The sequence below is a fragment of the Ciconia boyciana genome, chromosome 1 (genome assembly GCF_034638445.1).
Source record: "Ciconia boyciana chromosome 1, ASM3463844v1, whole genome shotgun sequence".
Lineage (NCBI taxonomy): Eukaryota > Metazoa > Chordata > Aves > Ciconiiformes > Ciconiidae > Ciconia > Ciconia boyciana.
Window position 1 is genome coordinate 1,753,931 of NC_132934.1, and position 26,839 is coordinate 1,780,769.

Sequence of the window (26,839 nt, forward strand, 5' to 3'; positions counted from 1 at the left end):
TGGTGACCCCCCCGGACCCCCATTAGCCCCATGGGCACCTCCTACAGCTCCCCCCCACTCCCCCAACCCATCGCCCCTTGGGACACCCCGTATCCTCCACAGCACCCCCAGGGACACCCCTGTTGCCAGCAGCCCTAGGGACACCCCATAAACCCCCCCACCCCCGCAGCATTTCTTGCACCCAGCACCCCCAGGGACACCTCATCGCCCCTGGGGCACCCCATGCCCCCCAAACCTGTCACCTCCATGACCCCCGTGCTCCCAGCACCCACCATCCCGAGGGTACCCCAAGCCCCCGGCACCCCTGGGTTACCCGAAGCCCCCCCGCTCCCCATCACCTCCGGGTACCCCCGCCCCCAGCCCCCAGGGACGCCCCTCCCCACCCCAAGGCTCTTCTGGCCCCGCCCCCCGCCCAATGGCACGACGGGGGTGTGTCCTCCGTCCCCGCCCCTGGGGAGCGGCGGACCAATGGAGGCGGCGGGGGCGGGGCCGGGGCGGGGCGCGGGGCCCGGCCCCCCCGTGCTCGGCGGCGCTGCAGGGGGGCGCAGCGCATGGAGGCGGCGGGCGGCGCGGCCCCGGCCCCGGCCCCGGCCCCGGGCAGGGCTCGGCCGGCCCAGCCCCAGCCCCAGCCCCAGCCCCCGCCGCAGCCTCAACCCCAGCCCAAGAGCCGGGAGCTCTTCAGGAGCCAGCGGAAAGAGTCCGAGGTAAGGGCGCGGGGGGCAGTGCCACCCCCCCCGGGCTCCTTCTGGCCGCTGCTCGGGGGCGGGGGGGCGACCCCAGATGGGGTGGGGGGGTCCTGCGCGGCCGCGGTTGGAGGGTGCCCGATCTGGGCTTGGGGGGGGTCCCCCGGGGTGCCTCCCCGGCCTGGGGGTTTGTGGGGTCCTGCGGGGGTGAGGGGTGCCCACTCCGGAGTGGAGGTCCTCAGAGAGGCTGCCCCCGGCACTGGCACCCCTCCGCCCCACTCCCAGAGCTGACAGCTGGCTTTTGGGGTCCCAGCTGGGCCCTGGGCTCCCCCACACCCTCCAGGCACCCACTTATCCCCCCACTCACCAGGGTCTGGGGGCCACAGTCCCCTCTGCCACCCTTCACCCCTCTTGCCCAAATTCCATAACCACTAAACCCTCCCCAAGCCATGTCGCTGCCGCTGCTGTGCCCCGTCCGGCTTCATGGGTGCCAGGCTGGAAAAGCAGGAGTGGGCTCAGGTCACCAGGATCTGGCCCAGGGCTGATGTTCCCTGCCACCGTAAAGCCACCAAGGGACCCCCGTGAGCAGAGGACGGGAAGACCTCGCTTCCCTGCCAAGGAGCTGCAGGTTGAGGGGCTCCCTGGGGATGGCTGACCCAAAAAGGGTCCCTCCTCCCTGGGGGAACAGTGCCCGAGTCATGGCCCCCAAGCCCTGCCTGTGAATTTGGGGTTTGCTTTTCTCCTCTGGCTCGGCCTCACAAAGCGGATTAGCGCTGCACGCGCCTCGCCGAATTCCTCGTCGGCTTTAGCTCCCCGAACTGCCCCACCGGCTTGGCTGCAAAAATTGGGCGAGAAACCAGCGTTTCGGAGCAAGTCGAGCTCAGCCCGGAGCCGCGCATCCTCCGGGGCCATCAATATTAATCGTGACGATGCACATCGGTTCCAGCCCGGCTGCCGAGAAGAGATGCTGGGACTCAGAATGAGAAATTATGTTAATTTAGTTGATTATCCATTCATGTGTTCCCTCCCCGGGGCACAGCGGCGATGCCGGTGTTGGGTCGTTTGGCTGCGGCCGCCCGCTCCCTGCGTTGCCGTAATCCTCCGGCGAAGTTTCATGCTCCAGTTCCTCATCCACAGGGGAGGAGGGGAAGAGATCCACAACCCTACGGGCTTCAAAAGGGCAAAGCCTGGCCCCAAAAGCTGTCAGATCTGGGATGCTAAGGACAGAGCACAGAGGGGTTTGCATGCTCCCAGGCACCTTTGCTTCAAACCAGCCTCAGACTTTGTTTTTAAGCATATGTGGGGCTCTGAAATGCATCAAATATTCACCGGCGCTTTGGGTCCTAACTCCAACCCGCTCTCCACAGGGCTCAGTGGATTGCCCCAACCTGGAGTTCGAGTACGGGGATGCTGACGGCCACGGCGCTGAGTTAGCAGGTGAAGCGGCGTTTGGGTGCTGCGTTGCTATTAATAGGTGCCTGCCAGGGAGGGAAAAAAAAAATCCCTCAGGGAGTCGGGCGAGCAGGATGGGGGATGGATATCCAGTGGTATCATCCTTGCGGTAATAGAGCAAGAGGGATTTATTAATAGAGAGCCACTCGCTCCCCGGGGATGAGCAAAAGGGACGCGTGGGGGCACGGGGATTACCCCACACTCCAAATTATCTGGGACACGATGACAGGCGTGCAGGGGTGGGAGGACGGGCGGCATGCCCGGTGGCACAGCCCAGGCTGGAAAGTGTCACCCTTTATCGCGGGTGTCACGATGGATCGAGTCCTTGGCTCGTATCTTCCGACTCCGGCTGCTTCTGCCCCGTAACCCTCAGGGTCCCGAGCGTATCTCGACCAGCAAAGAGGCTATTTTTAGCTGTGTGTCTCAACTGCACGAGCTGGCCTGGCTAAAGCATATTTTTTTCCTTCGAGGGATCCTTCCTCCTCCCTGGCAGAACCGTTTCAGTCCCCCATGGTGCTGCTCAGCATCGTAGGACCTATAGGAATTATATAGGAACAGGCACAACATCGTGTCCCTCTAAGTCCATCCCCTACTTGCAGGTCCCAAAATATCCGAGCTGCTGGGCGTCAAATCAGTGCAGGTCTTGCCCGGGTGCGCCTACGGTCCCTCCCTTTGCAAACCGGCTTAACTGGGACAGAAAATTCCCCCCCAAAAAACCCCTATGAAATTGCAAAGGCAGCTCGAGCACCATTGCTGTGGGCAGGAGCATGGGAACAGCCCAGCCCAGACATGGGGACGAAAATGATGAATTTGGTAGCATTGGGTGGCTCCAAGATGCCCCTTGGAGCTGCAGAAGAGCTCAGGGATAAGTTTAGGTCTCTGCCCTGTGTCTCCTCGGGTGCACAGGGATGCTTCAGAGTCCCACAAGGAATTTGGCAATGAGGAGGAGGGTGAAAATCCTCCGGGTCTCTGCTGACCCCTTTCTCCATCAGAGCTGTACAGCTACACCGAGGAGCCCGAGCTCAGCACCAACAGGAGATGCTTCGAGGAGGATTTTCACGCTCAAGGTACCAGCTCTGGGCTCAGCACCCCAGGGCTCGGGGCAGCCCCCCTGGGCGAGAGCGGGACCCCCAGGGAGGCGCCTGGCTGGTTGTCATGTCCCCTTTCCAGTGCAGGGGAGGAGGTGGCTGGAGCTGGATGGGGCTCAGCAGAAGGCCTATGTCATGCGCCTGCTGGATGGGCTGGAGGTGGTCAACAGGGACAAGCGGCTCAAAGTAGCACGGGCCATCCTCTACCTGGCACAGGGTAAGGACCACATCCCCTGTGTCTGGATGCAGCCATGTATCCACTGCCTGGCTTTGGCCTGGGGGCTTGAGAGAAGCCTTCTCTTGGGGTTGTGCCACGTCGGTGCAGCGAAGCTCCTTCCCAGGATGGTCCTGTGTGCTCCAGGGGTCCAAAGGCAGCTCCCCCCTAACCAGTGCCTCCCTTTGGGCCTCTCCAGGCGTCTTCGGAGACTGCGATAACGAAGGCGATGTCCTGCACTGGTCTCGGCACAACAGCTTCCTCCTGTACCGGCTGGGAACCTTCACCGCCTTCCTGGAGCTCCTCAACATGGAGATTGAGTGAGAGGACCTGCACTGACCTCGCCCTCCTCACCCTCCTTGTCCTCTTCTTCATCTTATTCTTTCTCCTCATCCTCCTCACCCTCCTCTTCTTCATCTTCTTTCTCCCCATCCTCCTTGCCCTCTTCTTCCATCCTCCTCTTCTTCATCTTCTTTCTCCCCATCCTCCTCACCCTCCTCCTTTTCATCTTCTTTCTCCCGATCCTCCTCACCCTCCTCCTTTTCATATTCTTTCTCCCCATCCTCCTCACCCTCCTCTTCTTCATATTCTTTCTCCCCATCCTTCTCACCCTCTTCTTTCTCCTTCCTCTTCCTCCTCACTGACGACCAGGGAGGTGCCGCAGCCACGGCACGTCCCCCACTGTGGTGTTTCCACCGCTGCAGGCGTAGGCTGGGGGTTGGGGTGAGGAGCAGCCCGTGCCCAGTGGCTGGTGCTGAGCTCGTCCCCTTCCCTGCAGCAACAGCCAGGCCTGCAGCAGCGCCCTGAGGAAGCCGGCCATCTCGCTGGCTGACAGCACGGAGCTCAGGTACCCCCTCTCAGCCCCCCACTAGCACGTGGGGTGGAGGCTGTGGGACAGCTGCTGGGGACAAAGTGGCCTCTGGCGGCAGCATCACCTGCCTGCCGTGCTGTCCTGGTAGGGTGCTGCTCAGTGTCATGTACCTGATGGTGGAGAACATCCGTGTGGAGCAGGAGGCGGATCCCCCCGAGTGGAAGACCTGCCGGGAGACCTTCAGGATGGAGCTGAGTGAGCCACAAAGTTCATTGTGCCCTAACGAGGTCCCTTCGCCATGCTGGACTGGTGGGGAGATGTCAGGGATAGGGGATCTGCTCTGAATCTGCTCCTGGTCCCTCTCTCCACCAGGTTTCCCCGTGCACACTGAAGAGCCATTTGCTCTTCTGCTCTTCACAATGGTGACCAAGTTCTGCAGTGGCCATGCTCCACACTTCCCCATGAAGAAGGTTCTGCTCCTGCTCTGGAAGGTGCTTCTGGTGAGTGAAAACCCTTCCTTTTTCCAGAAATCAGTCATTTTGTGAATAGTGCTGATGCAGCCTGGATGTTCCCCACTACTCAATCCAACCATAACGAGGTTATTTAGGACAGCATAAAAAGCTGACACAAGGCAAACAGTTTCTTCTGGGGTGAGGGTGGGCTGAGCCATGCAGAGGATGTGGGGTGGGGAGAAGTCTGGAGAACAAACCAGTCACATGGTGCCTTCATCCTCAACTCTCCAGTTTCATGGCCTCAAACTGCTGCTCCCCTGGAAGCCCAGAAGAGCCATGCAGTCCAGGTGGGATGTCTGCTCCCCACTTTCTCACTTCTCTTGTTGGTCCCTAGTTCACGCTGGGTGGATTTGAAGCCCTGCAGGCGATGAAGGTGAGGAAGCGGGAGGAGCTGGGGCTGCCACCCTTGCCGGAGGACAGCATCCAGGTGATGCGCAGCATGCGTGCCGCTTCGCCTCCCACCTACTCCATTGAGCTCATGGAGCAGCAGCAGCAGAAGCGTGGTCACCGCAGCCGGAGGGTAAGAGCAGGCACATCCTCCTGGTGCACGGCCCAGGATGCTTTTCCAATGGGGACCATCATCCGTTCAAGGAGCCAGCCTATGCTCGGGACCGTGTTTCCCTTCCCCCCCCCCCCAAGTGCTCCTGTGTTTTCCAGTTTCACAGAATCATAGAATGGTTTGGGTTGGAAGGGACCTTTAAAGGTCATCTAGTCCAACCCCCCTGCCATGAGCAGGGACATCTTCACCTGGATCAGGTTGCTCAGAGCCCCGGCCAACCTGACCTTGGATGTTTCCAGGGATGGGGCATCTACCACCTCTCTGGGCAACCTGCTCCAGTGTTTTACCACCCTGACTGTAAAAAAAATTCTTCCTTATATCTAGTCTGAATGTCCCCTCTTTTAGTTTAAAACCATTACCCCATGTCCTATTGCTACAGGCCCTACTAAAAAAATCCCTCCCCATCTTTCTTATAAGCCCTTGAAAGGCCACAGTAAGGTCTCCCCGGAGCCTTCTCTTCTCCAGGCTGAACAACCCCAGCTCTCTCAGCCTGTCCTCGTAGGAGAGGTGTTCCAGCCCTCTGACCATTTTTGTGGCCTCCTCTGGACCCGCTCCAACAGGTCCATGTCTTTCCTGTGCTGAGGGCTCCAGAGCTGGAGGCAGTACTGCAGGTGGGGTCTCACCAGAGCGGAGTAGAGGGGCAGAATCACCTCCCTCGACCTGCTGGTCACACTTCTTTTGATGCAGCCAGGATATGGTTGGCTTTCTGGGCTGCGAGTGCACATTGCCGGCTCATGTCCAGCTTTTCATCCACCAGTTTCAGTTGCGGCAGATCAGCTCCACGATGCATTTGATCCGGAGGAAGTGAGAGGACATCCTGACCCTATGGCAAAGGGCTGATAAGCACCAAGGAGCAAACTGCTCACAGCAAGTGTGTCTTTTTTTAGCTCCACTTTTGGAGTTGCTGTGTTATGGTTCGAGGATGAAAATGCCTCTTTTGCTAGGGGAGAGATGTTGGATGGTGGCTCCAAAAGTTAAGATGGAAAATGAGGTCACACCTCCTAGAGCAGCAAGGTTAGAGGTACAGAGGGGGTTACTCCTTGTCCAGGCTTTGGTGGCAACAGCTAGGAGGGAAGTCCTCACCTGAGGAACATGTGGGAGTTTGATCCTTCCAGGATGGAGAGGTCTGGTGCCAGCAGCTGGGAGGGAAATAAAATCTGCGGAGTGACTTGAATTTCTTCTTCCCCTTCTGCTGCAGCCTCTGGTTAAGCAGGACAGTTTGGATATCTACAACGAGAGAGACCCCTTCAAAAATGACGAAGCAGGAGTCGACGAAGAGGAGAACGATGACGTGGACAGTGGGATCGAGGGGGAACTGGACCTGATGGAGCGGGATGCGATTATCCCCGCGATGCCTGCTCAGCGCCCGCCTATCGAAAGGGTGTCATTCCCCAAAGGGCTCCCCTGGGCCCCTAAAGTCAGGTAAAACCATCTGGTGTCATTGGCATCCTCCCCAGTCCTACCTGTCCTGGAGTTCATCGCAGGCTGAACATCAGTCTGTGGCAAGTTTGTTGGTCTCTGGCAAGTTGTCTTGCTTGGTCCTTTCTGGACTGGGTTTAGCTGAGCTCTTCCCCAGGTTTTACAAACCAAGTGTGGCCAAGCTTGGCCAATAAGTAGAAATCCCATTTTGGACAACCCAGGTTGTACTGGGAAGGAGGCTTGTGCTGGAGCACTGTGGGAGCAGGGTCAGCTTTCCCAAGTGGCACCAATGGATCTCGGTAGGGCAAGGTTCTAGACTAATCATCTTGGGAACTGGTTAATGACATTGCCTCTTGCTAGTTGAGTGGGACTCTTGTGTTGCCAGATGAAGCCTTGAGTGGCCTTGCTCTAAGGTAAAAATTGGAGAAAAACATCTGAGGATAAAGAAGTTGGTGCCTTCCCTTCCTGAGACCAGTTCTGCTACACGTGATATGGGGGAGTGTTAGGAAAAGGTGAAAACCTCTGCCCCTTTCCCTCTAATCCATGTGAGGTTTTTTGCTGTTGATTCAAAGCCTGGGTTTAATCCAGTATCTTTAAAACACAGGAGCAGATACATCTTTTTGATGTGGGAGCAGTTACAAGGTTGTTTGTCTATCCAGAGCACTCCTTACAGGGACACAGCAAGAACTGGTTTCCCACGTGGGTCTCCACACACGTGGTGCTGTGGTACTCCACGTAACTTAATGCTCTCAGCTTCGAAATCAAATTACCGTTGTTTTTCTTGGCTGGTGCCTGGAAATCCAGCTGGGTTTCTTTCTGCCTGTGAGAACCTTGGCTCACGGTTCATGTCCTACTTGTAGTGCTGAGACCCTGACCAGTTCTCATGAAAGATGCCCAAGGTGGACAAGATGTCAGCTTGCTCTCTTGGAGCAGCACATGCTCTGCCAGACTGTGGAGACAACATTTGTTCGCTCAAAGTGAGCAGATGCTACTTGAAGATGCATGTGCTAGGAGCACAGAAGGTGGATAAAAAGGTGCTGGTCGTAGAGAACTCCTCTCCATTTATTTCCACACTCCCATGGAGTTGCACAGCAAATACAAATGGTTTTGGTTCACGTTGCTCCCAACCAACGAGAGCAATGGTGGCTCTAGCCCACTGCTATTAAGACCTCTTGAAATCAATCCTAGAAAGCTCAAAGGTTCTTGCTGGTCCCACACTGCTGTCCTTTCTGAGCAATGTAGGCTGTGATCTGGTATATGTCTATTTTTCAACCTTCTCCTTGTTTTTGTTTCTCTGCTGCTCCATCAGACAGAAAGACATCGAGCATTTCCTGGAAGCAAGCAGGAATAAATTCATTGGATTCACACTGGGACAGTGAGTGTTATGTGTGTAGGTCCAACAAAGTCTGTCTCATAGCTCCCATCAGTGCAATTTAATTGGTGGGAGGTGTCCACAGAGCTTAGGTTTTCTCAACTCAACCAGCCCAAGGCATGCTCAGGACAATGCAGCGCAGCGCTGGATTTCACTGGGGCTGCAGCAGTGCACTCGGCGTTATAAAAACATGTTCTTGGAGATGCTGATCTCCAAGGACCTCTTTCTATTAAAAATAAGACGTAGCCCAGAATAAGTGACCCCTGGCCCAAGCCAGAGACTGGTTTGATGCAGGAGGGAGTTGGGACAATCTGGTATCCACAGCAAATTGCCCAGTTTGTGAATAAATCAAGCTGCGGGTACAGAGTCATCCTGGCACAAGCCCAGCACGGTATATTTTTTTTAGGTGCAGTGCTGGGCTCAAGCTGGCTCCACACAGAGACCTGATTTCACCCCAGTTCTTTACCCCGACGTCAGCCCTCTCTTGTGCAGGCTTTGCTGGGGAGGAGATGGGAGGGTGGGCAGCTCACACCAACACCTCTCCCAATTCCTGACCCATCTGGGATGCGTTCAGTAGGTTCAGTAGACTACATGCTCTCTCTTTTACCTTGTATGACATGGAAGTGTTAAACCCAAATCTTCTTCCCAGCCTCACACTTACCTTCTTTCATGCCCCACAGAGACACTGAAACCCTGATAGGGCTACCACGGCCCATCCATGAAAGCGTGAAGACACTGAAGCAGGTAAGATGGTGGTTCCATGTGCGGCAGTTGGATGAAGCAGCCCAGAAAGCCTTGCTGAGCGGCAGTCAGCTTGTCTAACCTCATCCCTTGCTTTTTTTGCGCCCTGGCACTCAGCAGATGCTCTGAAGTGGGACCAGACCCGTGGGGATCTCATGGAAGTGGGGAAATCATTGGCCAAGATCACCAGGGCCACAGGGGGATTGCAGGGCATCAAGTCTCATACACATAAACTTTGTGATACAGCACTTATAACGAGTTTCAAGTTCCTCAGATGTATGCTCTCAGTTCACAGTAAATGTTTCACGTGAATTTAGTCTTCCGCTCTTCTTCAGCTGATGTACAGCAATGCATTCAGTCTGAGCTCTCACTCTCTCTGCCTTGGAAAGTCAATCTGATGAATCCAGTCAAAGTCTGAACAGCTTGAGAGGGGCTGGATATCCACCACATGCAGCATGAGATCCTCATGTCTAACCTCTGGCTGAAACACAGTTACTGGAGGGAGTAAGAGGGTCCCCTCTTGTTAGTTGTCACAGGAAAAGCTTCTGGAGCTTCTTGCAGGAATTGGGGCAAAAAAAATGGAAAACTGAGTCCTCACTGCAATTCCAAGGAGACTGTCCAGCACTTGGACGTTCCCTATATCCGAGGTGTAACATTGCTGCATCCTGGTGAACGTTTGCCACGTTGTGCTTTGAAGGTGACAGACTTCCAGAGTTGGGTTTGGCCATACATGCCCAGACCTGTGCTATTCCCAGGGGGAAACATGGCCAGCCTTGGCTCCTGCAGTGCTCCATGTGGAGTAAGACACCTCCAGAGGTCAACTGACCCTAGCTAAGGTCTGGATTGCCTTTTGGAGGCGATTGTCCCTCTCCATGTACTTACAGAGAGATCCTAGAGGGAGTAGGTAGAAGTAATCAAAGGCATGATATGTGAGGGGCCTCAGGGACAGAGGGATGTCCCACACAAAGATGAGTTCTCCATGTATCTGCTGTGACCTATACACCTAACTCAGATATTACTGAAATCAGCAAATGTTGTCATCGCTGCATGTGTTTCATCCTTCAGTTGTGATACTGCTCTGCCTCTGTGTATTTTGCCAGCACAAGTACGTTTCCATCTCAGACATCCAGATCAAGAACGAGGAGGAGCTGGAGAAGTGCCCCATGTCTCTGGTAAGAAGTTGCTGCTCCCCATCACTAGATAGATGTATGGAAGATTTGGTTTCCAAGGTGTTATAGAAATCCATACGTTCTCCGTGATCCTTAGAACAACACCTTAGATGCTCTTTTTTTCTAGAAGTCCATATCTTGATCAAATGTAGCAGTGGAGAAAGGCCTGGAGCTTCCTGCAGTCAGCATGCAGCTATGTCCATCATTAAGTCCTCAAGCTGAGTTTTATGGAGGTGACTGACATGTCTTAAGTGCATGGACTGGAAATACTTAATTTTCCCTTGTTTCTAATGTTTCTCTGTGCTAGGGGGAAGAGGAAGTCCAAGAAACCCCTTGTGAGATCTTGTATCGAGCAATGTTGTACAATCTCCCCCAGTATATGGTAAGCTCATGTTTCTTCAAAGTGAATAAGAGGTTTTGAGTGGGGAATGGTGCCAATCTGTGAGCTGCAGAGCTCAGCACGGGGCTGCTGGGGCGTGTTCAGGACTTGAATGGCGAGATTTTGGTGGGAATCCAGAGCAGAGTTGGGTGGAAAGTACAGTCCAAGAGGAGGGATTCAGAGGATCAAGGGGTGTAGATACCCAGTCAAATGGTTGGAGACAGGTCAGTGGTTGGACAATAGATGTGTGCGGAGGATTGGGAACAAGGAACAAAGTCCTCCACATTGGTGGGAGCTCAAAACTGGTTCCTGCCCTCCGGACACTGAGGGGAACCAGTCGTGGATGGCCCCGTGTCATCTCTTGTCCTGCGTGAGCTGTAGTATTTACCAACAAGTTGTTGCACGCTGATGCAGGCATGTTCACTTCTGACTTCAAGGAGCAACCTACGGACTTCACTGGTCCCTTGAGCCTTTGTCCTTCTTGCCGAGATTAACTTTCCATTATGATATCACGCTGATCTCCGTGTGTGATGGCTTTCTGGGCCAGGAACCAAACTAAACCATCATCGTGCTTTACGTGGCTCAGCAAACAAGGTGGTAATGCCTTCAGGTCTCTGCCAACCTGGCTGTGCTCTCAACAGCTATTCGAACTGTGGAGAGTCTGTAGGTTATGACCTTCCTTACAGGGACATCCCTTGCAGCCTTCCCATGGCTCTAAGAGATTCCCAGAGGAATACAATGCATGTCCTGAAATTCAGCTACATTGCCAGGCTGGATGAGGCTTTGAGCAACCTGATCTAGTGGACGGTGTCCCTGCCCATGACAGGGGCTTGGAACTAGATGATCTTTAAGATCCCTTCCAACTCAAACCATTCTGTGATTCTGTGATTCTAAGATGCTAATTGGGTCACATGCACTCTGTCTGAAGGGAGAGAAACACCGATTTAAACGCATTAAGCTCCAGGTGTCCCTTGCATTATTTTATCCATACTACTAGAGTCAGGTGCTCGTGATGCCTTCAGTTAAGGCTAAAACAGAGCTGCCGTGCTCCCCACACTTGGCCTGTCTGTCCAGGAGGAGAAGCTGAGCTTTGGCATACTCAGTTGCTCACAGTGAGTGGAGCTTGGGCTGGTGAGACCCCATAGAGTTGGCTTGAAGTTGTCCAGTTTCAGCAAGTGAAGAAGGAAGGAATGCCCCTTCCTGGGAGCATCCCTCCATGCCTGTCCTCCCCTGCAGATAGCTTTGCTGAAGATCCTCCTTGCTGCAGCGCCCACCTCTAAAGCCAAGACCGACTCCATCAACATCCTGGCAGACGTGTTGCCTGAAGAGATGCCGTAAGTCCTTGAGGAGGTTGCCACCAGCCATCCCAGCTTTGCCCCAAAGTCTTGGACTGAGCAGGAGAGTTGTGGTTTGCCGATAGGTTTGAGAGCTCCAGATTTGGGGATGTCTCTTTAGATAGGTGCAAGCTACTGTTGCTGCCAGGGCAGAGGGGTGAAAGCCAAGGATGTGAATGCCAGTTTTTCAGGAGTGTAACAATTTGAGTGCAGTTGGCAGCCACTGTGCTCTGCTAGCTAAGCGACACAAATCATAAAATCATACTAATTGACACAGATCATAAAGATAGGTGAGCATATGGTAGGTGTCCTTCATACTGCTCCCCCAGGATTGCTGCAGAGAGCAATCAGCTTTTTTTTTCCCTTTTTTAATGTACTTGGTGTCACCAGACAGGAGGTGATGGAAATGGGAGTCCCAGAGGGAAGTGAAGGTCTCCGTTTCTGTAGAGCCTGTCCGGAAGAATAAGAATTCAACAGTCGCTTAGTCCTTCTTGCTCCCATACCCACTGTGCTGTTGCCTTCTTTCCCTCCAACCCAGCATCACCGTTCTTCAGAGCATGAAACTGGGTATTGACGTGAACAGACACAAAGAGATCATTGTGAAGAGTATCTCGGCTTTGCTACTGCTCCTCCTCAAGCACTTCAAGCTGAACCATATCTACCAGGTGAGCATAGAGAAGGGGTCAGCCATTGCCAAGCTGGTCTTGGAGCTGGTGTGTCCTGATAGACCCTCTCCTAAAAGACCTCTCTGGGAAGGGTTTCCATGAGGAGCTGCAGATCGCTTTTCTGTAGCGGTGAACCCTAGCCCCAGGCCAGGGTTTGTATAGGGTTACTCAGGCAGGGATAACCTGCCTGCAGTATATCTCTGTGTTTTGACAGGATTGTTTCCACTCACGTGGAAGGAGTTTTCAGATTTCTGGAAAAATTCATACTGTGGCTGATCAGGTTAAAATTTAGGAGATACCATGAGCACGAGCCTCCCTGGCAGAAGGGGGAAGGGGATGGGGGTTAGACAAGACCCTCTTTTGCTCTGTCTCATCTCCAATGACCAGAAATAGTGCTGGGTAGGACCTCACGAGGTCAACTAATCTGGTCCTCTGTCCCTCAGCAGGATCAAGTTCTTGGGGCTCCAGTTTCAACAGAGCCTGGAGGTCTGGGTCCTAGATGCAATCTGGGTTTTGTTTCATCTGCATGGCACCAATCGAACTACACCCACATGAGGGGTTTCCTTGATTAAAAAAAGGCCGAGGACTGATTTGAGCTGTGGCCCGGGCCCAGTTCTCCACCCATTCTGCAAGTCAAACAATTAGTGTTTTCTAATTTTTTTTCTTTTAAAGGTTTCAGCATGGTACAAATCCATCTGTGTTATGAAGCCCACTGATATTTATCTGAGGATAAATATAAATCCATATATTGGATTGGGTAAAATGAAACAAAACCCCACATTTTTACAATCCTACATTTGTTCTGGGTCCCCCCATGTCCCTTCACTAATTTTTCTTGCTTCACCCCCAAAACGGCTCCTCTCATTTCTTCCTCCGTGGTAGGAGGATCCTTGCCGTCTGGTGCTAAGACTGGAGAAAGCTGTGGGGTTTCCCCCCGATTCTGCTTTTGTGTCTGATTTTGGGTAAGCCATCATAATTTCTTTCAGTGCCAAAGCTGGTCTCGAGGACCACCCCAAAAACCGCTGCAGAGGCTGAGCTGATGCTTCCAGCATCGATGGAGGCAGTGGAGGCTAGCGGAGAGCGTGGCTGGTCCAGGCTCTACTGGGAGTCACCCTGTGCTCACCAGCTGCCGCATCAGTGAGGCAGCAACTGCACAGGCCTGCACACCAACACAGATCATGGCGTTTTTTGTCTCGGTTCTGTGGAGATTTGGTGTTTCTTATGCCAAGAGAGAAACACCATCAAATTATTTCAGTTCAGCAAGTTAGCATTATCTTCGGTCTGATCCTACGTAACGTACTAGTTGCGGGCAGCTGCATTGCAAAGCAGTGAGAGCATCTCAGATCCTGGCTAGTGGGGACTGCCGATTACTCACTCGCAAATAACGGTGGCGGTGTGTCATCGGTGGCGTACCGAGTGTTGACAGCTTGTACCAGGCTGAGATGAGACGTGTAGGAACAAACTGTTTCTTCACTCTCAAATTTGGGATGTTGATTGCAGGTTAGTGAGAGGCATGGGTAGGATAGTATAGGATGGGATGGGATAGGATATTGCTGCTATTTCTGTCTGTCTCTTTAGAGGACAGTAGAGGTTTGTGGCATTATGCAGCCATACATACCCAGACCATTTAATGTTTAGAGGGGGAGAGAAATTAAAAGCATGTATGAAGGTAAGGGTACATTTTTCAGTTGAAATTTGAAAAGGGACTGGGGTTAGTGTGTGACAGCAATAGGAATTATTGTATTTTCTCATGTAATAGCTACATCTCCTCCTTCCCTTTTCCCCATATACTGTTCTGTCACAGATTTTTATCTTGAAAAGCTACACTGCAGTCATTAGGTGCAGCTATTCTTAAACTACTGCCATAAAGTTTGTGTGTCCACTCTATGGCAAATAGAGTTTTCCAGCTGGTGAGAGTTGCTGTATATGATGCAAGCCTTATACAGCAGACTTCTGCAAGGGAAAGATAGTCTGTGAGGTGTCTAGAGCAAACCATCAAGACTGCTTTGCTTTCGGCTGGAAATGGGTTTCCATTCCCAGGTGATGCTCCTGGTTGTTCCAGCTAACATTGACCCATTTCACTTCTCTTCCTCAGTTTGAGTACGTGTCCCAACATTTGGTGTTTGCCAACTGCATCCCGCTGATCCTGAAGTTCTTCAACCAAAACATCATGTCTTATATCACTGCCAAAAACAGGTACAGCCACTTCTGGGGAAGAGAGAGAGACGATGGAGCAGGGAGGCTTTGTGCATGAGGAACCCTAACACATGAATATGTGGTGGGGCCAAGTGACCTCTGGTCCCTAGCATGGCTTTGGGGCAGTATGCTCTCCACTACAGGAATACGTGGCAGGGGAGCAAATCCCTTCTGCTTAATGAGGAGAACTGCATGGGGGGTTTCCAGTCTCTCACTGGACTACTAAAATACATGTAGACCTGTCTCCCTTGCTGACAGTAGGCTTGTTTTCATCTATATGGACTCCTGGAAAGCAGTTCAGTGCCACCGGGCATCTGTGGGCCACAGCTTGAAAAAGGTTAGATGGGGTAGAGTCTTCTAGGTCTTTTGCACTTTTTGGAGCTATAATTCAGCTTTCCTGACTTCTTCAGGTTTTGCATAGTTGTCACTGCCTTCTAATTCTGATTTGAGAAAGACACTAGCCCTGTTTTGAGTCTGTACAGGGACTGGCTGGACTACCACAAGTCAGTGTTAAGAACTGAAAGAGCGCAACTCTTTCACAACTCAGTAGGACTGAGTAGGATTTCCCCATTCGGAGGGGAGCGCCGCAGGGGATGTTGCTGTTGGAACGATGAAAAGATCCTTTTTGTTGCTTTTTGATGCTCTTTTTGTTGCTCTTGAGCCACATGTGTAAGCTGGTCTGTCTCCTGTGTGGTATGGTTGTGTATGTGTGAGAAGGCACGCATGGAAAAATAGACAGTAATATATTAATTCTCTTGCCGATAAACATTTCCACTTTTGGCCCTGTGCTTTAAAGGCACATAGGTGAGGAGAAAATGTAGCCCAGGAGCACTTAGCTCCCTCCTCTGCTTTCTGATGGAAGTTTCACAGGCAGGATACGGTCCTGTGAAATGAGGTGGGGTTTGCAGGTGGATGCTCAGATCCAGGGAGGTTTAGCTGTTCTGCCCAGCCCAGAGTACCGGTTTGTCAGATAGTAGCGAACAACGTCAGGCACTGCCCTGCAGAAAGGACTGTGGGATTCTGTCATGTTCAGATGTATGGACCTGAGTCCAGTGATGCTGCAATGCGAAATATCAGAAGTGATGCCGGTACAATGACAACTTGCGGCAAATGAGCTGTGGGTCTCCTGGTCCTGAGCTGGCTCCCTCTGAGCTCTCTTGCTTGTATCTGCACGGCACTTCCAGTTTGAGGGTTATGATGGGTAGGAGCCAGCAAGGAGCATCTGTCCTTGTGGTCAGACAGGCCCTTCCTGGGCCAAGCGCTTTAAATGAAGCCTGTTTTAGGGGATCTCCCGACCTTGGGTCTCATCCTGGATTGATCGTTACAAGTCAGCTTGTTGCTCAGCAGCTGAATTTGAAAACAAAAAATAGCAAACAAGAGGGAACACAAGAACTGAAGCTGTGTGATAGTGCATGCTTCATTTTAGATTGGTGCACATCTCAGGGCATGGATAGCATCAGTGTGTGTGTGTGTGTGTGTGTACACATACATTTTATATATATATATATATATATATATATATATATATATATATACTTTTCCTGATGCCTTCATTGTGAATTTTCTTGCTGGTAATCAGATGTCTCCATTTTAACCTAAGATCTGTTTTGATTTTTTTTTTCCTTTTTTAAAATATGCATATGAATAACTGATCTGTCATGTCTTAATGGATCCAAATCCTTCGAGTCCTTATTAATGCACTCAGGATGCGCTTCAGAGCCAAGAGGAATCGACGTGCTCCATTAAGCTGAGGCGCGAGGCAGCGGTGAGGCTGGGAGCCCATTTGGATGCAGTCTGTGCAGTCGGAAGTGCAAGAGGGAGGCACATCCACACGGCACTGGCTGCGGGCTGGTTCACGTGCCCAACGTGGCTCGTTGGAGACGGGATTGCTAGCCATCCAAAGTACTTGCTGCATAAGGCAGTGCTGCCATTGCAATTCAAACCCCAGGCACAGAGAAGGAAGACGTTACAGATTGCTGGGCATAATCACGTAGATCATCTTAAAAAGTTGCTTTCACATTTACGTGGTTCGTAACAAGTCCCTTCTTTCCTGTCTTCCACAGCATCTCTGTCTTGGATTATCCGCATTGTACAGTCTATGATTTGCCCGAGCTCACTGCAGAAAGCCTGGTAAGCAGCACAGAAAGGGTCCTTGTAACTAGTATTGCTGTATGCAGGAGGGTGAGGAAGGATTTTTGTTTTCTTTTTTCTGTCTTCTTTTTCTGTACCTCCAACCTTTCCAAAATTAGACTTTTTCTTCCCCTCCAGATTTGAAAATTCCTCTCATCGCTATTCTGACTCACTATCAGCTATGGGGAGGTGGGAAGGAGGCACTGCTGGTGTGCATATAAAAATAGTTGGGTTTAGAGTTTTCCCTTTCGCTTCTCCAAGCAAGAGAGCCTGCTTTTAGAAAGGATTTGCCCAGAGGCCATTGCCTCCCAGGTTTAAATTGCTCTGAGCACTTGCGTTTCGTAAGATGCCAGTAGATTAAGGAATGAACCAAATTCCCTATGGAGAGGAGCCTAAGTATTATGGAGACTGGCCAGAGCAATGGGCTGTGTGAATATACGGAGTATAGATGAGACATTAATGCTGCAGGTTCATAACTGCAATAATTCAAATGCAGAGTAGGTTGGACTCGGACAGGGTGCAGAGCAGGGACAAGCTTTGCGGTTAACAGGGAGACGGATCAGAGGGAAGGGAGACCCTAAATGATGCAGGAATCATTAAGGAGCCTGACCAAAACCGGGCAGGGGTGATCTCATGTTGCCTGGCTGCTAAAATCTTAAGCTTATGTAATTTTCCTTAGCTTTATAAAGGTTAAAATCACTAAAATAAAGTGAAAGATTTTCCCTAGTTTCTATGAGCCAAAGTTGCTCACGAATCCCTCCAAAGCTGTGGTCAGCTGGGACAGCAAAACTGGTTTTATTGCCTCTGTAGCCACGGCATTTCTGATGTGCTGCTGCGATGCAAATTCCTACCGTGAGTTGATTATGCCAGATCAAATTTATATTAAAAAATCTGCTGTGGAGCGTGTGCAGGTGGGTGTGGGATCATCACGCGTGGCCGGCGTGCTGGCTCGGTCCTCCGCCGCTGTCCCACGTGCCTTTCCACCAGCGCTTCTTGCCTCCTTTTGGGTGTCTGCTCGGGGTGACAGCTCCTGGACGTCGCCTCCCTCCTTATCAACGGGATCAGTCCCGTTTCGTGCTGGTCCATGGGCTACTTGCTGAAGGCTGGGTGTCCTGGCCAGGCTCAGTGCCCGTCCAGCCCTGCCAGGCTCCCACCGACCGTATCCTGGCCCGATGGGGACATCTAGCGACATGTCGCTGAGCGCTCCGATGGCTCCTGCTAATCCTTACACTCACGTTAAGCTTTATGGCTGTAGAAGACTGAACTTTTTTAAGGGAAAATATTCCCAGTTACCCTTTCCCCGTAGGGTCTGCTCCCCAGTTTGGGAGCTGTTGCATTAAATGACAGTGCCTCATCGCTTTCTTCCAGCAGACACGGATGTTAGCCTCACGGGAGACTAATTTAATTAGAAAATATGCAGAAACCAACTTGAATTTTACCATGTGTGTTCATGTTTGGGAGGATACCCATGAATGTAAGGATTTAATAGGAATTAAACATGCCCTGGTACTTCAGAGGCATACGTTTTTGCACATATTTATGTTTCTTCAGCCAACATTTTATGTGTTGTTTTAGCTTTTTTTCAATACTCCAATGCACTGATTTTAACATCCCAGCCGTAACACATTTCTTAGCAGATATAACAGATGATTATGCTTTCAGTGGGTTGACCGCAGGAGAATGTGTGTTTGGTTTATTTCCATGGAAAACCAGGATGAGTTCAGCACTGCTGTCTCCAGAAGAGGGACCCTTTGGCAGTGGGGTAACTGCTGTCCCCACACAGTGTAAATCAGGAGTGGCTGCAGTCCCGGCGAGGTAGCGGGGCCTTCACCCATCCTGCTGTGGGACAGGCTCTTTGATTCCTTGCTGGTTCCCATCTCCCCTCTCCTGTTGTGGGGCTGTCGTGCCCCTCCAGCTCCCTGTGTTTTGGGAGGGGGCTGCAGAGGACCCTGCTGCACCATGTCATGGTGCCATGGGGAGGGTAACAGGAGATGGGGGTAAAAGGGGGATTAAAGTCTGTTTAGTCTGTTCCCTCCTTCCCTAAATCTGATGGAAAGACTCTCACTTACTTGAAGCTATAGAGACAACATCAGATTGGTGGCAAAAATAAATCCAGCTGCCTATGAAATGGGCATTAGCTTACTCTACTGGGGTCTCTTTGGAAAAACTACTTGGTGCAGAGGGAGCAGATTAGGACTAGGCACCGATATGAAACTGCACGGGCACTGCTCCTGAGCTGGTACCCCCAGAGCTGCACACAGCATCCGCAGTGCCTCAGTGACACCTCGGTGACATCCCGCCTCTGCGCTCTGCTATGCAAGCTCCGCTGCATTCGCAGGAGCCTCCAGCACAGCCATAGCCTCTACTGGCAGAAAAGTGCATTTGCTCAGAGTGGCTTTTACCAAATCCCAGAATTAAATAAAATAAGTCAGAAGCACTTTCTCGTTGGCTGGCCTCTAAAAATTATACGTACAATAGCATTTTACCAGCTTACTGAAATGATAGGTTTGGTGCTTGCTTTTAAGAGCAAAGGTATTATGCTGGCAGGATTTTCTTGGGTAAATCTAGTTTCAAAGCAGGATTAGACACTCTGACAGAAGGGGCTTCCAGGGGTCATCCCCAAACTCCTCCCAAGGATGCTCAGAACCTGGATCATGCACCAGGCTGCAGTTTTTGCCATGAGTTGTTAAGGCTGTAGCTTGCTGTAAGTGACTTATAAATTAAGCAGCACTTGTTTCTGCTCTCATCCCCGAATAGGTTATTTGTGGGACACTTCTGCTGTGCTCAGTGCTGTTCAAACATAAAGCAAGTTACTGTAGTGGTGGAATTACTGCTCAAATGTGCCGCGGGCAATATTTACGCAAGCTGGAGCTGGGGGTGCTTGCATTTAGCTAATATTTAAAATAATATATCAGCTGCACGTAAGGTGGAGGGGATCTTTGTTACAGAGAAGTCTCGTCCTCCTGATAAAAATGCTGCTGTTTGTCATCCTGTGTTGTTATGTGATTTCCTTTTATTTGTCTGTAATAGGTCCTCTAAGCATGTGGTAATTTATGAATTAATTTATATGATTAACGAAAACTGTTTTCTAAGCAGTGGTGATCACTAGGCTGTAATTTGCTCTCTGACTGTAAACAACGAATACAAATCTACCACAATATATATTTCCCATGATGGAATAATGTGATTTATCTTAGCTCTTATTCTAAACCTAAACGCAAATTAAAACGCTGATTACATCTGAGTCTTTCAGAACATTTTTCTCCAGAATCTGGTGGTTTCTAAGCAGCATGATGACAACCCAGGCGAGGAGGTAGCTCCACTGCTCACTCTCCATCGGACATAAGACTTGTGCAGATAGTAAAAATAAAGACTTTCGGCACAAGGATATCTCTGTGGCGGTGCTGTTGAATGCTGCCGTTAGGGTTACGCTTTTCCTTCTCTGCTTTGCAGGAAGCCGGAGACAACAACCAGTTCTGCTGGAGAAATTTATTCTCCTGCATTAACTTGCTGAGGATCCTCAACAAGCTGACCAAGTGGAAACACTCAAGGACAATGGTAAGGTGATGTCCCGTCTCCCTAAGACCTGCCATGGGCTGCCAGCATTGCACCTCGAGCGTGTCCCCAGCTCTACACTGCGCAGCTTCAGCCCAGCCTTCCTGCTGAGAGTTTCTCCTGGCAGTGCTGAGGCTTCTGCTGCTTCATAAGCCACCCATTTTTCTTTCACAGATTGAGCCTTACATGCAGAAATACTTTTTCTTCTGCAAATAATACTTATTTCTATGACCCTCAAGCCCCCTGCAGCAAGTGTTGGTTATGTTGAACACTGCTGTTCTACCTGCTTGGGGTTTGCACCGTACGTGGCCCAGGTGTTAGCGCCCAAAGCTGTGCAGACAGTACTTGTGTTGCTCTCTCGAACACGTTGCATTAATTTGTGTTGATTCCTTGGCAGATGCTGGTAGTCTTTAAGTCGGCCCCAATACTGAAACGAGCTCTGAAGGTGAAGCAGGCCATGATGCAGCTGTACGTCCTCAAACTGTTGAAAATCCAGACCAAATACCTGGGGCGCCAGTGGAGAAAGAGCAACATGAAAACCATGTCTGCCATCTACCAGAAGGTGCGGCACCGCATGAATGATGATTGGGCTTACGGCAATGGTGAGTAGTGCCAGGGAAGCATCCTCTCTGCGTGCGCAGTTGAAATTGGCACGCAGGGGGTTTGACATGTTTTGTTAGGATCCCATAAACTTGTTTGGGTCAGTATTGGGGATTTTTTCAGAAGCTTTAAGGCTCTGTTCAGCACCATCAGGAGGGAACAAACTGATTGCATGAGGAAAGGTGGGAATAATCAGATCAGGATAGGACATGGTCAGCTCGGGTCTCCAAGATAAGAGTTTCTACCTAGCCCAGGCCTGCACTTTTGCATTCCCAAATCATTTTCACCATCGAGCCATTAAGCTGTCCTGGTATCCACACCAAATCTGCGTCCTTAGGATGGCCACGGAGTGAAAATCTGACCGACAGGTCTGCAGCTCACACCTGAGAAACAACAGCGGTTACAACCCAGCAGTATGGATACTCTGACTCCTTAAACTGAAGCACAGACTAGATGTGCTGGTCTGTTTAAACGGCTCTCATGTAGTCTAAATCTGTATTTTTTGAGGGATGTCATGAAGTTTCTGATGTTCCTCACATATTAATCCATGGGATGCATAAGACCACAATTATTCCCTTGTAAGAACACACAGTTGCTGCAACAACTGACCCAAGCTTAGGGCAAGAAGAGAAAGTATTAAAATATCTTTTTGCCTCATTAACATGGTCCTAAATTTTCTGCATGTATCTTCTTAATGAGGATTAAGTACAAAAATTGGGTAGCATTCCTGTTCAAAAGAAAACAGGGCAAGAAGTAAAAGCCTAACATCTTAACTTTTTTAAAAGGGAGAAAGGCATCATAATTATGTTAGGGTGTTCAACTTCAACTGTAAAAGATATAATCTATTTTTTGAAGACTTGTTATGCTTTTGATAGTCATGGTATCACTATGACACTAATTCAGAAGAACCAAAAAGTAGACTCGCTATTTTTAATTTCACTTTAGGGCTAGTGGAGTTCCCCCAAAAAACAAAGAGCAGGAAGGCTGGAAGACTGGGGACTCCCTTTCTTTCACGGGGATTTCTATCCTGTGGCTGCCTTTCTCAGCATGCTGATTGTTCCCTGTGGGATTGAATACGGCAGCAGAGAGCATTAGTGGCATAAAGCATTTCTTTATGCCACTAACAGGATACAGCTATGGGATACTGCCTGCCTTGGGTGGCTTAAATAGCTTGAGTACTACATGCTCCAAAACAGCAGGAGAAGAAGGCTACCTACATCACCTGCCTGGGAGCAAGGGTTTGCCGTAACAACTGAATTTACATGGCAAGAGTGAGAATAATGCAATTTTTTTTTAAGACAGATGCAAAGGATAAATTGGTGTGTGTCCCCCACTTCCCCAAAAGAGTTAATCAGCAACATAATGCAACACTCGATTGCACAATTCACTACTCAGCAGAGACTACATCTTGACCTGGACAGTTTGCTAGGGAAGCACTTGGCTTTCAGAGACATGATCTGGATGGGTTTTTCCTGGAATGTTTATTTTTATCTTTGTATATCTGGGTTGATACTCAGCTCAGACCTTTCCCTCCCTTGAGCGCTGCTGAGCTTTGCCAATGAATTTACTGGACCTTTATGGAGGAAATGACTACTTCATATAGATTTAGAGCTCATAAAGACCAACTTTCAAAATACTATTTTTTTTTCATGTTACATGTTTACATAATATTACATGTTTAAAATATCATGGTTATTACAGCCAATTATTAGATTTTTCACATAATTCATAGTTAAATTTGTCCAAATTTAAAAAGAAAAATCTTTGTTTTCAGTAGCTCATAAGAAGCTCACCAGTTTTTAGCTAGATGCATTAAATCTTGATCTTTGCTTCAGACATCTGTGGAGATTTTCAGTAAAAGTGCTGGGGCCTTTCTGAAAAAAGCAGGAGCTTGGTAATTAGAGAGAGTCCTTTAAGCACACTACAGAGCAGAAATAATGGCATTTCTATAGGAAGTTTTCTGACTCTGCTTAATTTACAAGTTATTTTAACATATTTCATTTAAATACCTTAAATGAAAATGTATACATAACGGAAATTGATTACGAATAATAATTAGGAATAACTGACTGGCTAATACTCTGGTCAGTTCAGGCCCATGGTTGCTGTAAAAATCTTCATCCTTTCTTTTGCCCAAACCTTATCAGAGTTATTTTTTTCCACAATACTCTGGTCTTTTTTCTTCTTCAATGTAGATATCGATGCCAGACCATGGGATTTCCAGGCTGAAGAATGTACCCTGAGAGCCAACATCGAAGCCTTCAACAGCCGGAGGTACGACAAACCTCAAGACTCAGAGTTTGCACCAGTGGACAACTGCCTGCAGAGCGTGCTGGGACAGCAGCTGGAGCTCCCTGAGGACTTCCACTATTCCTACGAACTCTGGCTGGAGCGGGAGGTGTTTTCCCAGCCCATTCGCTGGGAGGAGCTGCTGCACTACCAGTGAGAGCAAGACCTTCACCTGCCCCCAGTCCCACCTCAATAAGGACTCAAGGTGCTACAGGCTGAGGAAAGGAAGATTCTTTTGGACCTGGGTGTTCTTAAGCACAGCTGGAAAAAAATTACAGTCTTTCCAAAGAGACCAAGCCTCTTTGTATCTACCCAGACACTCCTGAGTATGCCACTGCCATCTTTTTGGAGGTCATCCCTTTCCTGTAACTTCTTGGAGACCATACAGTATCAATGGACCTGCACAGAGGCCACAGACCAGGTTCTAGTGTCATGCTAGTGGCAGTGTCAAGAGTGAGCTTATCTGGTCTTTACTGCAGATTGACACCAGTGTACAAGAGCTCAAGAGTCTAGGTCTGCCTCCTAGCTTGGTTTACGCATGTAAGTTTGTTGTAAGAGTAGCTCAACTGTGAAAGGCTTTCGTCTCTCCCAAATGCCCCAAGCTGTGCCTAATTTGTTTTCATTTATTCAGTTATGGCTGTCTGATAATGTGCTTCAAACACCCTACTGCCATGAACAAGCTGCCCTGCTTCCCTAATGAAGCTGAAAATAAGAAATACGTGTCACTGTCTGTCACAGTCTCAATCAGAGGCGAGAGGTTGACTTGGCCAAAGGAGACGACATTACCTCTTGTCCCTGGGCTGGCATTGCTGCTGCTGGGATTACACAACCCGACTTACAGAGGCTTGCTTCCACAACTGACAATTTTTGCATTGTTCAGCAAGGATAATAATCCATTACCTTTTCACCGCTCCACTTTCCTCCACCACTCCGTTCACTTACCATTTGTATTAGAGTAAAATGATTGGTAAGCTGTGCAGTGTTTAGCGATGTAGAGGAGGTTAATTGCCACATTTCTCTCCACCTGATTGTTTTTGAAGGATAATTACTGCAACGTTAGGTTTCCAGATAGCTTTCTTCATTGCTCTTTAGCCCTTCTAACCTTGGAGGAGACAGTAAACGCCACATTAAATAACCTAATTTTTACACAGATTTTTGGTTACTTGGAGGAATGTTTGTGCCAAGTCTTAAAGTGGGGAGGAAAAGTGCTTTGGGTAACAATTTACTGCCACTATATGAGGAAAAAAGCAGACACTGTGGTCCTTAGCTTTCACAATGAATAGCATATTGAGCTGTAAACTTTCTATAAGGTCCATGCAAACACAACGCTTGGGTAAAGCTGCGTTGCATGAGGATGGCAGCTGAAGGCAGGCTGGAAACCCTTGTGTCTGGTTGGAGCTGTGGGCTGACCCGCTGAACGAATCTCAGCCCTTGGTACTGTGCAGGCTGACAGCCTCTTCTCCTCGGCCAGTGGCCCTGCCTGAGGGCTGCACTGAAAAGGCAGGCTGGGCTTCACGGTACTTTCTTAAGTATTACGGCAGAGCCTGCAAACTATAATCTTTCTCTACAAAACTTTATCAGTCCAGCACAGGGAATCATGGATCTAACCTCCCCCTGGCCACAAAACCAGGAGTTCGGCTTTTGTCAAAGCAGCATGTGAAAATGTATAGTGCAGGCAAGCACTTAGGACATACTGTTATCAATATATCAAGCACACAAGTGATAAAACCGGAAGTATTTGTTATGACAGGATTTGTGCTTATTGCTGTGGAATTAAACTGAGAATGTTTCCTTAATGTGGTTTGTAAAAGGCGTTTTTCAAAGAAATAGCATTAGTAAACCCGCTCACCTTTTTAAATATCTTTTTGTTCAAAATAAACCAGAGCAACTTTTAAAGCGCACACATTTACTGAAGCTTTTTTCTTCCTGCACCTTAGTTTAAATGCTTCCTTTGCTGTGTTCCTCTTAAAGGACAAAAACATCCCCCACAAACCACCCATAAACTCACCTCTGACCCCTGCCCATCTCCACTCTCTCTCTGCTGAGGAAAGCCCTTCTGTTTGACATACTTTGGATGTTCTATTCTGATGTAGCTATAGAAATCAAAAAAAGAAAAACATGGGCTGTAGATGTCTTCACAGTGTTTGTGCTTGTTAAAAAGTAAAAAGTTATTTAAAAATAAATAAAGCCTCTCCAAGCAGTAAGGCATGAAAAACAGACATAAAATCTATAATGGAAGCATGGTGCTGTCTTTAGGGATCCCAGAACTGGGAGAGTTCTGCAGCTCCGGACAAGTCATTTCAGCATCTGTACTTTAGCTCTTTCTGAAAAATGGCACCTAGCATTTCCCTGTGTTCCCTAGAGCCTACTGGTAGTACATAAACTAAAGATTAAATAAACACAAATAAATTAACAAACCCCAACTAGAGATGGCAGACATCTAAAGGGTCTGTTAAATATTTAAGTAGCAGAAATGCAGTATAAATACTACTATTTATTTTCAGCCTGTACTAGGGTCCAGAGCCCAGGACTAGCTGGAAAGTTCAGGATTTTCTCTGTGATGTTTCATCTCATATTTTCCTACCAAATGTGCAGTTTCCCCCTCAGGCCAGGGTCCAGGGAATTCAGCTGTACCTCTGTGTGGTATCACGTATCCTGACAGGGACACCTCTCCAGCACTGTTGGTTTCTTTTTTTCCTTCCTTCACATGGTGAACAGTCTGAAACAGTCTGGAGTGGGTTTTTTTCTGGTTAACCACATTACACACCTTGCTTTATGATTCCTCCACTATTCTCTGTTTTAGAGTGATTTAGAAAACAATCTAATTCCCCAACAACTAAGTGTGCATGTAAAGGAAGTACTATCAATGCATCCAAATCCTTTTAGTCTTTAATAAACTGCGGTCATGAAGGTAAGTCAAGGGGACAAGGGAATGAATGAATTATTAAAGAATCAGAAACTCAGAAAAGCCCTGGGTATTTGGCTCAAAACTTTTTTTCTTCCCCCAAGTGTTTCTTTCCCTCAATGTTTACATCGGAAAAAAATAACCAGTACTACACTATATACATTTTTCTACATTATATGTTTACATTGTGCTTCATATAAGGTTTCCGTGGCTTTTCAGTGCCTTCTATTTTTACTGAGGTAGAGAAGAGACATACAAATTCTTACCTGAATGTCTGTGTGGTAGAGGATGGTATAAACTGTTATCTTTGAATATTATTTATTTCCACCACCACCACAAGTTATACTTCCTAGAGATATGCCTCTATACAGAAAGAACCTCTGTAAAAAAGTAACTAGGGAGAGGTACACCTTTTAACTTAAATATTTGTGACACATCCCAAATTTGTCACAAAGACAGTACTTCTGTTGAGATGTGACATGTTTTGTGAGGGTATCTACTGGAAAGCTGGAAAACGTGGGTTTCAGTTCACGCTGTTAAAAACTGCTGGCCTCACTGCAGACTGCACAGCACTCTGCAGTGCAGCTGTGGGGCTGAAATGCCAGTTTAACAGGAATAGAGGGAACCTCTATTTTAATAAGTTTATTCCACTTACAAACAGATTCGGGTAACTCAGACAACGTAAGACTTTAAAGACTTTCCCTCGAGGTGTTTGAGCAGTATATTAACTGAGGCCCCTCTAGAAAACTCCCTTACCAGTACTTTG

General features: G+C 49.2%; 1 protein-coding gene across 1 annotated transcript; it reads left to right on the forward strand.

The window, feature by feature from the left end:
* Positions 1 to 551: 551 nt before the first annotated feature.
* Positions 552 to 25,045, forward strand: STRIP2 (striatin interacting protein 2). The gene is made up of 21 exons (XM_072862823.1): positions 552 to 704; positions 2,051 to 2,120; positions 3,128 to 3,202; positions 3,306 to 3,440; positions 3,637 to 3,757; positions 4,216 to 4,284; positions 4,397 to 4,503; positions 4,621 to 4,748; positions 5,095 to 5,280; positions 6,518 to 6,741; positions 8,048 to 8,113; positions 8,791 to 8,854; positions 9,952 to 10,023; positions 10,328 to 10,402; positions 11,636 to 11,733; positions 12,272 to 12,398; positions 14,494 to 14,594; positions 16,658 to 16,724; positions 20,178 to 20,282; positions 20,677 to 20,881; positions 23,075 to 25,045. The coding sequence occupies exons 1-21, from the start codon at positions 552 to 554 to the stop codon at positions 23,323 to 23,325; spliced, it is 2,499 nt and encodes an 832-aa protein (XP_072718924.1). The 3' UTR covers positions 23,326 to 25,045.
* Positions 25,046 to 26,839: the final 1,794 nt, after the last annotated feature.

What these genes read in the sequence shown, in the direction of transcription:
- STRIP2 (XM_072862823.1), top strand. Translation starts at nt 552, where the DNA reads ATGGAGGCGGCGGGCGGCGCGGCCCCGGCCCCGGCCCCGGCCCCGGGC. An exon ending in GACCTTCAGGATGGAGCTGA is followed by an intron (nt 4,504 to 4,620) that starts GTGAGCCACAAA and finishes TCTCTCCACCAG; the next exon opens with GTTTCCCCGTGCACACTGAA. An exon ending in CCCTGGGCCCCTAAAGTCAG is followed by an intron (nt 6,742 to 8,047) that starts GTAAAACCATCT and finishes CTGCTCCATCAG; the next exon opens with ACAGAAAGACATCGAGCATT.